Source organism: Lactuca serriola, chromosome 2 (assembly GCF_051521515.1).
Source record: "Lactuca serriola cultivar US96UC23 chromosome 2, Lser_US96UC23_V15, whole genome shotgun sequence".
In the NCBI taxonomy this organism is placed as follows: domain Eukaryota; kingdom Viridiplantae; phylum Streptophyta; class Magnoliopsida; order Asterales; family Asteraceae; genus Lactuca; species Lactuca serriola.
Window position 1 is genome coordinate 236,620,933 of NC_136409.1, and position 12,115 is coordinate 236,633,047.

General features: G+C 35.7%; 3 protein-coding genes across 4 annotated transcripts; 1 reads left to right on the forward strand and 2 right to left on the reverse strand.

Moving 5' to 3' along the window:
* Positions 1–1,046: 1,046 nt before the first annotated feature.
* LOC145088948 (3'-5' exonuclease domain-containing protein) lies at positions 1,047–3,632 on the reverse strand. Of its 2 annotated transcripts, XM_079027445.1 has the most exons (8): positions 3,122–3,625; positions 2,788–2,916; positions 2,555–2,678; positions 1,996–2,438; positions 1,812–1,888; positions 1,606–1,741; positions 1,329–1,532; positions 1,047–1,221 (listed from the first exon to the last, which is right to left on the reverse strand). In XM_079027445.1, exons 1-8 carry the CDS (start codon positions 3,548–3,550, stop codon positions 1,168–1,170), a joined length of 1,596 nt encoding a protein of 531 aa, XP_078883571.1. In that variant the 5' UTR covers positions 3,551–3,625; the 3' UTR covers positions 1,047–1,167. The 2 variants fall into 2 exon arrangements, with proteins under 2 accessions (XP_078883571.1, XP_078883572.1); XM_079027446.1 differs by lacking the exon at positions 1,047–1,221 and having other exon boundaries at positions 1,392–1,554; positions 3,122–3,632.
* Positions 3,633–5,624: 1,992 nt separating this feature from the next.
* LOC145088950 (uncharacterized) lies at positions 5,625–7,383 on the forward strand. Its single transcript, XM_079027448.1, has 3 exons — positions 5,625–5,806; positions 6,689–6,851; positions 6,940–7,383. The coding sequence occupies exons 1-3, from the start codon at positions 5,728–5,730 to the stop codon at positions 7,187–7,189; spliced, it is 492 nt and encodes a 163-aa protein (XP_078883574.1). The 5' UTR covers positions 5,625–5,727; the 3' UTR covers positions 7,190–7,383.
* A 107-nt stretch (positions 7,384–7,490) lies between these two features.
* On the reverse strand, positions 7,491–10,503 carry LOC145088949 (Major facilitator superfamily protein). Its single transcript, XM_079027447.1, has 8 exons — positions 10,189–10,503; positions 9,495–9,639; positions 9,203–9,371; positions 8,851–9,121; positions 8,504–8,769; positions 8,187–8,411; positions 8,004–8,106; positions 7,491–7,932 (listed from the first exon to the last, which is right to left on the reverse strand). Exons 1-8 carry the CDS (start codon positions 10,337–10,339, stop codon positions 7,868–7,870), a joined length of 1,395 nt encoding a protein of 464 aa, XP_078883573.1. The 5' UTR covers positions 10,340–10,503; the 3' UTR covers positions 7,491–7,867.
* Between the last annotated feature and the right edge of the window lie 1,612 nt (positions 10,504–12,115).

Genomic DNA, 12,115 nt, shown 5'->3' on the forward strand with positions numbered 1-12,115 from the left:
TAAATTCCTAATTGTGATAACACAAAACAATGTTTGATTTGCAGGCGGGGAAAGAATTAGGTCGAAAATCTGATTTCAAAAACAACTACCGAAGTCGACTATAAATCACTTAAGAAACCTAGTTTTTTAGTCATGGTTTTTTAATTGTAAACACATCTCATCGCAGTTTTCATTTTTAAAAGTGAATTCGTTTGAGAAATCTAATTTTGATGTAAGTCGATTTTGCTGAAGAACATAACAATTGAGTTTTTATGTTTTCCCTGGTATGTCTTATTAAGTATGCCAGATCTCAGCATTTGTTTTGAGATTTTTGTCTTTTGTTTTGAGATTTTTGTTGAAGAATAAAACAGCAAACACACCCCTGCTCTCGTATTGATTTTGTGTCGGAAACGTTCAAGCGATGAAAGAGAACGAGAGGAGAGAAAGGAGGGTGATGTTGATGGTGGTTGACAGTGGTGGTGGCGGCGGAACCAATGGTAAAAGGTTATTTTTGTCTTTTTAAAATTTTTAACATCCCCTCGATTAAGGGTGTTAGAGGGGAACAATTGTTACCAAAACCTTCCATAGGACCAGTAGTGTTACGTTTCTAAAAATAGGACCAAAAATAGTATAACCAGTAAACCACATGGACCAAGACTGTAATTTACTCTATTAAGAAGGTTAAAAAAAACACTTATATAGTAAATCAATTGCTGAAAGTTAAAAATAAATACATAAATAAATAAATAAAACAAAAAACATTGATTTGGCAAAATATTTTGAATAGTTACTCTTTTGGTAAATATGTTTGAAAGTCCACCTATTTGGTAAATATATTTTTTTTCAAAAACACGATTTTGGTTATAAAAAAAAATTAAAAACTCAGCCAAAAGAGGAAAAGAATCTGGATGGATGTTTGAGAAGTAAGATTAGTAAAGAATTTTATTTAACCACAACCACCAACCATGCGAAATTGCCAATGAAATAACGAATTTAAGAGCGACTCCATCACAGTGAAAAGCGAAAACAATAATTCTCCAATAATATTATCTTGTATTTCAAAAACGTCAAAAAAAAACATTTTTATGTGATTATTGATTTATTATGAAGCTTAGCATACCATGGTAAATAAAAAGAGTTTTGTAACCAACAAGAATTAAGTAATTAAAGATGCAAATGCAGTTGGGTTTATATGTTACACACATCAATAAATTTCTGAACTGCATTGTGGTATTGAGTTCCCTGCATGCAAAATCCATCCACAAACATAATTAATAATATAATATTACTGAAAATAAATCAATAATGTTGTTGTAACACACAAACAAGAAGAGAAGAGAAGAGAGTACCTCCCAATAGAGTTGATTGCAGTCTGTGCACTGCCAGAAGTGGATGTTCCTGTCAAACAAGCAGTCAGGGATGACTTGAAATCCCTTTGCTGCTTCAAGCGCCTCTTCCATGGACAGTGGTTTTTGGATAAACCTGCCATTGCATTTAGTGCACCTTGACATCAGCTGATCCTCACATATTTTCAACTCAAAACTTTCAATCACCTGCAAAACATCCACATTTCAACTTTACTTTGTAGTTTGTAGGGTACCTAATAATATAAACTAGCAATAATACCTCAATTAGCTGGTCGTTTTTTAATAGGCTTTTCACTCTGTATATCTGATTTCTTAACAGATACTCATGTCTCAACAGCTTCGCATCCCTTGTCAGAACAACTCTCTTCTCTTTTATAGCTTGATCTATCAACTCCCTGAACATCACCAATTCATATTTAAAAAATTTTCCAACTTTATCATCATAACAAACAACTCATCATATACCTGCTTTCTGGCTTTCTAGAATGGGGAACAGCAGCATCAATTCCAACACACCTTAGATGTTTTGCCAACCCCTCCACCTAAAGTATATATATATATATATATATATATATATATATATATATATATATATATATAAGAATTTAAAGAAAAAAAAAAAAAAAAAAACTATGGTATTTCTGCTTACCATGACATCACACAGAAACTTTGGGCTTCCATCACCCCCCACCAAAACGTCCCATGGTGCTGGGCCCTGCCAATGCCATTCATCAGTGTCATACACTCGCTGTTCTTTACATTTAAAACCAGTAGTCGAGGATTTCCTTTTTCCTTTTCTTTTTGATGTTTTCGGCTTGCCATCTGATTCTGTCAAAACTATTTTATCACCATATTCTCTTACAATCTGCAACACCATGTAATCCATTGATTTCCTAAAACTTACTCCCACTTCACCTATACCATCTACTCTTTGAGGGTATTCAATTATCGTAGCTGTGGCTCTCACCATCTCCACAGCCTCACAAAATCTGGTACTCAATATTATTGTGGAACTGGTAGGTTCCCTCAGAATCTGCTTTAACCCCAGATTTAAACTTGAACTACTGACTTCACTCAGATTTCCCAAGGCCCCTGCAGCAGTGAACACAACCTATAGCTTTCAGTATGTGCAACTTCATAAACTCAAACTCTGGTGCATATCATTGGATAGACAGCAATTACAATATTGTGAACAATAAAAGCCAAACCTTCTTTGACAACTCTCTGCTGAAAGAAATCGAAAATCTCAATCAAACAAAGAGCATCTATAGCAGCGTAAGTCCTTTGGTCTTCTGTAAGAGGACGAACTGACCAATCACTGCATTGAAGTTCCTGAAACAAGATTATTATACTTTTCAGAGTTCAAAACAGGACATTTGTAAATCCTCCTAAAATACCAAATGCAAGTGCACAGAAATACAAGTAGGAAAAAAGACAAAACCTTTGAAAGAGATATGCCCAGAAGTTCCTCACATATGAATGATAGGCTCTTGGTACCCTTGGTCTTTCTTCTCGTTTGCTTCTGATATAGATGACTGTATATGGTTGCAATATCCAAAAATGGCTCCACCTTTTTAGTTTTTACCGAGAATAAACATCACAATAATTAGATATTAGTTTTCAAATTCCTTTTCGGTTATGACTAAATGATGTGCGAGGAAAAGGTATTACATAACACATGATGCACGAGTGCTAATCATATGTAAAATTCAGACCGACGTGATACGCAAAGGGGTTGTGATTACAAAATACATTGTCATGCCAATTAGACGTACCCTATCAAAGCCAGAATCACATCCCTGAGAACGAAAAGTAGATGACAAGTAAACCAGGTCTTGTTTAAATCGAAACCCTAGCTTTAAAATATCCGGAGATACGAATACGTCTCTTAGCAGCTCGTAGATCGAAGGCAAAAGGATCTCCGATAGGTCTACTAGGAAGACTATCGACTTGTCGTGCTCCTGAGTTGACTCGTTGGAATTGAGTCGACAAGCGATTTGGAGAAGCAAAACGGTGGGGAAGGTGGGTTGGTGCGCTCGGACAGGCTTCCATTCGGCGTCGAGTCCGATGATAGAGGAATGAGTCAGTGCCCAGTTCAAACGAGCGAACTCGGGAGAGTCGGTTGACGAGACGAAGTGGATGTGAAGAAGGTTAAGACTGGCCTTGGAGGGTTCCGGTTCCATGTTTGAAGTGCTGATGTCCATGTCTCATGTCCTTCAAGCAAGTAACATGACCCGCGATGGGTCTTTGTAGCCTGATACGGGTGTTTATACAGTTATACTGTATTGTCTCATGGTGCATAAATCGGTTATCCATACGGATCAGTTTGAACTTTGAAACAGGTTCGTTTTTTCAAAAATGGTCAAAATCCATTTGGGAAAAAAAAATGTCAAACCCGTAAGATTGGTTTTGAAACATCTATCTATGTTTTTGTCATTTCACGTAACTTGATTTTTTTTAAAGGACGGTAAATGATATTTTTCTACTTTTAACTTTTAAAAAAAATTATTATTATTTTGGACAATCGAGATGGTACAGAGTTTCCAAAAAGAAAAAAGTTTTGGGAACCTCCACAACCTTGTATCAACGACAATTTAAAAAAAATAATGGATGAAAATGATATTTTTCTGTCATTGAAAATAGGTTTTTTGTAAGTTTAAAACCATTTTTTTCAAATTGGTTTTATCCATATGTCAAACTGACCCCAAATTGTAGGTTTAGCTTTAAAACTAGTAAGAATCGTTAAATTGATTTTAATGTAAACCAAAAATCATGCATTCTTATGCTATCGAGCTTGTGAGAAAGATCATATGTTTTTTAGAACATTAATACAAAATTCGTGCAATCTTTTAATCTATTTATAAGAGCTTGTTTAGATTAAAATTAGAAGGTTATGCTTATTATAAAGAGTTTTTTGAAATAGACAATTTGGGGAAGTGGAGACGATATAGTTTATTAATGTATTTAAGTACCGACTTAAATAGAATTGATTTGACATCTGCATGATTGAATTGCATAACCGAAGTAGTCAAACATAGGTTCAAATCTCCCTTACTTCTCAATTATCTTTTAATACATTTTTATTCAAAAAAAATTACAATTTATTTTACAAACACCACCTCCAGATTGATTGACTCCCCATTGATTGACTGAAACATGTCTCGTGCAAAGAGGCACAACCATTAGCTCGATTTTTTCATGTCATTTGTAGATTGATTTTGTTTACTTTATACTACGTTTATAAGTATTGTAACAATGACTTGGAGTTATATTTGTTGGGTTGACACTTGACACTGTAACATAGTTTACTAGACACTAGCTATTTTTCAACATCAGCTTCCTCATCCCTTGTTGGTCATCTTCAGTGATCGCTTGTTTTCGCCATCTTCTCTTATCACCTTCTTTATTAGGACATAACATCATTGCAAGTATATGCTTTTTTGAGAACTTTTTTGATTAAAATAAACTTTTTTTACAATGTTCTTATGAGCCTACATTTCAAAATGAACATGTTAGTTTTGTAATTTAGACCTCACAATTTCAAAAGGTCCATTGATCATTGCTTTACTCCTACACTATAACCTATTTAAATCATAAGGAGGAGCTTGACCGTTATTTTACGAGAATCGCAAGAATTTCAATTTAAGTTGTTGATGAAAAACTCATAAACTTGAAAAAAAAAGCCCATAAAGAGTCTCGACATTAGTGATGACTTGTAGAATCGTGAATACACTGTCATCAACCTTTTTGTAACCACATTGATCAGGGGTTCTTTCTTCTTCCCCAAAGTTACATGTGAGTTGCAGGGATAGGGTAGGTGATATTTGTATAAAATACCCGCTTGATTTTTTTCCTCACTTGGTTTGTAATGTGCTTTGGGCATAAGATCTTTACATCTTTTTTTTTTTTTTTTTTTTTTTTAATGAAGGAAGGATGGAATGGAAGGAATATAGGAGAAATATAAATAGTTAATTGTGCTCTTGAGTTATAGGGAAATGTAATGAATGGTAACCTTCCTCATAATTGCATTTAGGGGTTTTAATTTGGATTTCATACGTCTTTCAAAAATTGGAGATTTTAGATTTCTATACTTTTGGTCCTAGGAAAAAAAAAACATTTTTTATTGGACTTAATAGAAAATTCTGACGGTGTTAGGCAAAGGGACCAACCGTGTTGGATTTTGAAACTATGAGGACCGCAGGATTAAAACTGAAGATAAGTGCGAATGACAAGGACCAAACTGTAAATTTCTCTTCTGATCTTATATGTAGAAACGAAAGAAAAATAAAATACACAAGTATTCCGTCATCGATCGGTGGTTAATGGTTACCAAGTTTGTCCTTTCCATCTATTTTCCTTCAAAAATTCGATTATCAAGTATATGGATAATCTACCTGCGGATCTCTGTATGAAAATCTTCTGTTTATTGGATCATAAGGACCTCGTAACAGCCCAGCAAGGTTAGTCTATTCAGGCTTTTACATAAACATTGAATGCTACTTACTCCAATCATATCACGTAAACTACAACCTCAATTCCGGAGCTTACTATGTAAAATTCAATATGTTTGATGAAATGATCGATCTCTATTCAGTTTCTGTGTGTGTACGTGATTGTTCTCTGTTTCTTGTCCGGAATTATGTGGTTATGGGTGATGGCCTTTACGAAAATGTTGAGTGCGATTGGTTTGGGCACAATTGGATGTTTTGGTTGCTTGATTTTGATTGCGTGTGATGCGGGTTTTTTATGAATTTCCAAAGATAAGATCTGGATCCAAGGATGCTGACTGTACTGTAGTCGGAAAGTTATCTTTAGAGTCTCTTTAGATACTCTTTCCTTTTTTTTTTCTTTTTAATGTGGTAATTGATTTAAATCTAGCGGTCGAGAGAAACTTACAAAAGAATTGGTATATGTGTGGATCATGACTCCATGTCGTGATATATTGGGTTTCTCTAGAGATTATCAGCTGTACAATTTTTCTTGGTCTTTTTTCATAGACAAATCAGAGAATTTTAGGATGAACGACATGTGATTAGGAAATTGATCTTGCATACACTCATCAAACCACAGTGTACTAGTCTTGATGAGTTTGCAAATGGAAATGCTTGTATTTGGATGTTTATTCAGTCAGAGAAGTTGTGTTCAATAAATGCAACCTCTTAACCATGAAATTCTGTATTCTGTTTACCAAGAGTCCCTTATTAGAACAAAGTTTTGGCTTCTAGTTTTGTAAGTTATGTTTTCAGAGTAAAAAATGGCCTGATTTCTTGTTGAACAAGAGTTGATATTGAAATTGGTGAGCTATAAGAGTGATAGAATAGTTTGTTGTTTGTTAACTTAAGTGTGCAGGAAGTGGAAGGTGTTTGGTTTGGAAAATGATCTTTGGTGCAACCTATTTAAAGAAAGATGGGGAATAGAGAGAGCCATATTTTATGCACCCACTGATGAATCAAAGTCATGGAAAGATGTATATGCAGTTCAAGATCGGTGTGATCGTGTTGGATTGTAAGTAACCATCATCATCACTTGCTACTTGCTACTTATAATTATAAACAATAAGTATTCATTGAAAAGTGGTATAAATTGTTTGCAGGGGGCTGAAGATCATAAGGGAAGGAGATGACTATTTCCTGATCCACCAAGGAGAAATTCAAAGACATTTGGGTTCAAGAAATCTGCAAGATGATGCTTCTGCTTCAACAAGCTCAGATGCAACCAGGTACACAGAAGATGAGTTTATGGGCAGACATGATCGCCAGATGGGGATTCTTGACAGAATCTTGTTCTTCATTGGAGACCTGGAAACTGCTTCAGCACCTGCAAAACGTGGTCGTTTCTTGTAAATGTTTCTCATCATTTATTATTTCTTCATCACCATCACCATGTAATGTATATTTCTGTTGCCTTGTAGCATGATGCTAATAAAGTCACAAAACTTGTATTTGTTTTGATCAGATTCCTCAGTTTTCATCTTCAATCAATTGTATGTAACATTATAAAATTCAGTATATGAATATGATTGGCAATTGTTGGTTAATGTTAATTTGCTGCTCAAGTGTGTTGAATTTTGGTTGCAATCTCAATCGACTGTCGAATGTCAATTATCAATCGGGGCCTCATTTAAATTGCATATACTTGTGATCGTTATAAAAGAATCATATTGTATGTATTATATAGTTCACACTTGAAATCACATTAAAAAAACCCAAGTTGTTGGACAAAAATACAGTCTCAAACAAATGTTTTTATTTGAGACCTTAATACAAGTAGGAAAATAATGGGTAAAAATTATAGTACATGATAATAATAATAATAATAATAATAAAAAGTTGGTTTGACGCCGAGAGTCCTTGCAAGTCAGGCAGGCTACTTTAAGCTCTTTGTTCCACGTGTTTGTGTAGCCAGGTGGACATGGATCGTGCCGATTGAATAAACTAATCTTATCAAAACACATGAATGACATGTGTTTGTTGGATGTGTTCTCATATTTGTATATGTCTATTTTGAATTTTGATTTGATGCTAATCATCATTTAATGGCTCAGTCTCAACATCTCTCTCTTTCAACGATGTCCAATCTTCCGACTCTGAAATAAATAAATAAAAACTCTTAGTAAAAACAGCTTCAAATTAATAAATAAATCCGATCATCACTCACTTGGCTTATCGGTTATGACCAGTAATCGCCTCTGCAAAACAGAAGCCACAAAAAGGAAGATGGAGCACATTCCAAACATGATCGTAATGGGGAATGCATTTACCTTCAAACACAACCAAAAGAATAAATGTTAGGCATCTAAAGATCAAGAAAATTTACAGAAAAAAAAAAGCAGCAGCATACATTGTAGAGCACGATGCAAACGAATATATTGAGGGGTATGCGAAAGAAGTTCATAATAGTGCTTCTGGCCTCCTCAGGAATGTATTGTGACCTCATTTTCATGATTGACGGCCAAAAGATTCCAACGCAAGACTCAAAGACACAAAACCCAAGAAGTTGAATACTGCAACCCAATGAGATCCCTCCACCCTTCACCTCAGAAGGAGGAGGAGCTATTACGAAGAACTGTTACAAATTAATTAAGAGAGGATAGGTTATTTATTTATTTATTTTTTAAAAAAAATAATAATTTAATTATAGGGAGATAGGTTTTATACGTTTGTGAGTATAGGAAGCAAAAGGGATGCTGCAGAAACCAAAAAGACAATCTGCATGTAGCTTTCGACTCTAGGTGAGGAACGGGCCATGAGTCTAGCTGCAAACGAGCTTCCTAACATGGATGCCAACATGAATGTCGCAAAAATAAAACCATGTGGAATCTCCTCATCATTTGGACTCAAAGCAGGAGTCCACAGGAATACAAACGTGTACATGGACCCTTCAAACAGAGACTGTATGGCTCCTAGCAGTGCAATCTTCTCATCTAGAGTTTAGACACGCAATTAGTTTCAAAATTAATCAACCAAAGCATAATTCATAAATTTTAAAAAAAAAAAAAATGTACCTGAAGCAATAGCTACAGCAGCCGCCTTGAACTGGGAAAGCAGGTCTTTGTTGTCAGAAGGATCTCCATAGTTCTCACCCCATGAGGATAATATAATGGCCATCCCGATTGCTAGAAAGCATGCTGCAGCATCAAAGGGTGCTACAGGCCCTAGACTTACACTGTCCACTAGAAAGTTACCAAACAGCCCTGAGATGATTGCAACCAGACCGTTCCCCAGGAATATGGCCTTGGAGAAAGTTAAAGACAGCCATTGTTGCTCAAACCCTCTCTGAAATCAGATGTCAACCAATTACCTTTTAATTATACACCACATCTTTTTTTTTTTTTTTTAAAAATCAAACAAAATTACCTTGTTGTGTTCAGCAACGAGCCATGATTCAAACGAAGAAAACAGGAGAGAAGTAGCAACACCACCCAAGATACGACCCAACAGCAAAACCTTGTATTGAGGAGAATGCTTGGTCATGCAGCTCAGTATGTAAGTAATGCAGTATGTCACACATGCCCTCTTTCTACCCCTGTAATTTCAGTAGCAAACAAACTTTAAATATATGAAAAATTGATGGCTAAGAGAGAGAGAGAGAGAGAGAGAGAGAGAGAGAGAGAGAGAGAGAGAGAGAGAGAGAGAGTTGAAAGCTTACTGTTTATCAGCTAGAGAGCCGACGATTGTGCCAAACAGCATGGAAGATCCAAACCCAGCAATAAATAGCTGCCCGATATCTCCTTTCCCATACCCGTATGTTGTGTAAAGGTAATACACATAAGGACCCTGCAACCAGTCTCCAGCTATATCCAGACCATCAGATTCAGAATCATAAACATAAACATTAACAGATCCAAACTAAACATCTACATCTCTTAATCTTTTTTTAATTTCTAACTATTCGTATACTTTCATCTCACATGTAATCCATTCCAAGTTTCTCTATCTTTCAACTTTACTATAGCATGACGGAATTTAGGTTTCAGCTCTACAAGCTTGTAATTCTTCTTTATCAATCAAAAACAGATGGAGAACAAATAAGATCTGACAAGTAGACATCACCACGAGTGGGTCTCTTATATACGAAATTCAATTTTTGGTAATTGCTTCGTTAAATATTGAAAAAAAGGCGAAAAATTAACTGATCAAATAAGGAATTGACAGTGCATCACTAGGTTTTACATTTACCAAAGATCCCGATCCGGCATCTCGTCGAATATATTTATATATACAAAGAGAGAGAGATTCACATTCAGAAGCAAGCGCGAATAATCAAATTCGCATCAGATCTTATGGAGCACGTTAAGAACCTAAAAATAACAGCGCAAGTAAAGGAAATCGATCTGGCGTACCCATCATGAGAGAGTAGACAAGAAGATAATTGTTCTTGAAGGAAGTAAATGACTGAGAAGTGCTAATTCGATCTTTGTTGTTCTTACTCAACTCCAAAGCTGCCACAATCAATCCTAAACCCCCAAACACCATGTAATAGAACACCTCCATTTCAAAATTTTCAAAACTCAAAGTGGGAGTGAAGAAGATGTAGAGAGGGGGTAGTTGTAAGAAAATGGTTATGGAGTATGCAGCGTCGATCACAGTAAAATTCTTCCGTGTGACAGAGAGAGACGAGGAAGCAGGATGAACGCGGTTTGCCTTCCTCACCAAAGATGAAAGATGTCCAATTTATGGCTTTACTACGTTTTAAATGACCTATTTTGGTCCATGTGCTTTTACCATTTTGCTTTTTTAATCCCTTAGCTTTGTTGTATGTAGTGTGTAGTTGTGTACCAATGGAAAATGTCCAAAATATCGTATCATGTGTCCAAAATATCGTATCAATGGAAAATGTCACCCTTTAAACCCTTTAAGATTGAACTTAGGTGTTTTGTCATGTCAACTAAGTCCCTTTCATTAGTTTTTAACAAATCATCATTTAACCAATTATTCTAAATTACATGAATGGTCCCTATGATTTCAGTTTCTTTTGTGCAGAGTCCCTAGCTCCTCCACATCATAGCCATGTTTTCATACAAATCCCTCCCACCACCGAAATCTTTCTTAACAACCGCCACATCCTTCACTGCCTCCACACTCCTCTTCAAAACCATTGCTTCCAATCTCATTCCAACTGAGTATATCAAATCCCTCTTCAAACGCTTCTCTGCCCAACCACCGTCTTCATCAAGGAATTCGATCGCCTCACCCCCAACCAGCTCTTCGAAGCCGCCAATATTTATTTGGGCACCAATTTATCTCCCTCCACACATTGAATCAAAGCCAATAAAGTTGAAAAAGACGACGAAGTCACAGTCACAATTGATTACAACTAACCCATAATCGACGTCTTCCAAACCATGAAAGGCACCTGGTTTTTGCACACCGAAGTGATCGAGGTCGGTCACAAGTCGAATTCCCAGTCTAAACCTAATTTCTTTGAACTAAATTTTCACAATAAGCATAAGGAAACAATGTTGAAGAATTACTTGCCTTATTATTGAAAAAAAAAGTTATGGATCTTGACAAGAAGGTAGAGCTTGTGGAGGATATTGATGTGTTTGTAAATAGGAAAGAGGATTACAGAAGGGTATGGAGGGCTTGGAAACGAGGGTAATTGTTTTTTGCATCAGGTTTCGATCGAGTTACAAATTTCAGTGAAATGTGACATTCTAGTTGACATTCTAGTTAGAGTTGATAAGGAGGGATGAAGCAGAGGTGGAGGTGGGGGGGACATCCTAGCCGGAGAATACGACTTGGGGTGTGGCAGACCCATTTTTTCCAATGGTCCTGTATTCGGAGTTAACCGAGGGGTGGGACAGGTGATGGTTAGCGGTCACCAGTGGTAGTTTACGGTGGTTGGCAGGTTTCTGATGGTGGTAGGTAATGAGAGGTAGTGGTTGGAGATCAAGTGTTTCATTTGTTTCAAAAGGAGGGACCAAACACAAAAGAACTTAAAATCATAGGGATCATTCATGTAATTTAGAATAATTGGTTAACGAGGAATTTGTTAAAAACTAACGAAAGCGACTTAATCGACATATACAGTATACGTTAGATTGCCTATTATGCAAAACAAAAAAAATATATAAATGGTCAAATTTGACAAAACACCTAAGTTTATTGTGCTACATTGACATTTCCTGTTTTTGAACTTTGAATCTGAAATCTTGGTTTTCAACTTAGCATATATTACTAGTATGATATTGATTGCAATTTCTAAGTATGAATGTATTGTAAAATTGATTACTATAATTTAAAAGTTTTAATAATTAATTATTTTTA

Coding starts and splice junctions, on each gene's coding strand:
- LOC145088948 (XM_079027445.1), bottom strand. CDS start 3,550: ATGGACATCAGCACTTCAAACATGGAACCGGAACCCTCCAAGGCCAGT. Junction 2,917..3,121: donor GTGATTCTGGCTTTGATAGG/GTACGTCTAATT, acceptor AAAACTAAAAAG/GTGGAGCCATTTTTGGATAT. Junction 2,439..2,554: donor GCAGAGAGTTGTCAAAGAAG/GTTTGGCTTTTA, acceptor TCACTGCTGCAG/GGGCCTTGGGAAATCTGAGT.
- LOC145088949 (XM_079027447.1), bottom strand. CDS start 10,339: ATGGAGGTGTTCTATTACATGGTGTTTGGGGGTTTAGGATTGATTGTG. Junction 8,107..8,186: donor TTTGCATCGTGCTCTACAAT/GTATGCTGCTGC, acceptor TTGTGTTTGAAG/GTAAATGCATTCCCCATTAC. Junction 7,933..8,003: donor GGTCATAACCGATAAGCCAA/GTGAGTGATGAT, acceptor TATTTATTTCAG/AGTCGGAAGATTGGACATCG.
- LOC145088950 (XM_079027448.1), top strand. CDS start 5,728: ATGGATAATCTACCTGCGGATCTCTGTATGAAAATCTTCTGTTTATTG. Junction 5,807..6,688: donor CCTCGTAACAGCCCAGCAAG/GTTAGTCTATTC, acceptor TGTTAACTTAAG/TGTGCAGGAAGTGGAAGGTG. Junction 6,852..6,939: donor CGGTGTGATCGTGTTGGATT/GTAAGTAACCAT, acceptor AATTGTTTGCAG/GGGGCTGAAGATCATAAGGG.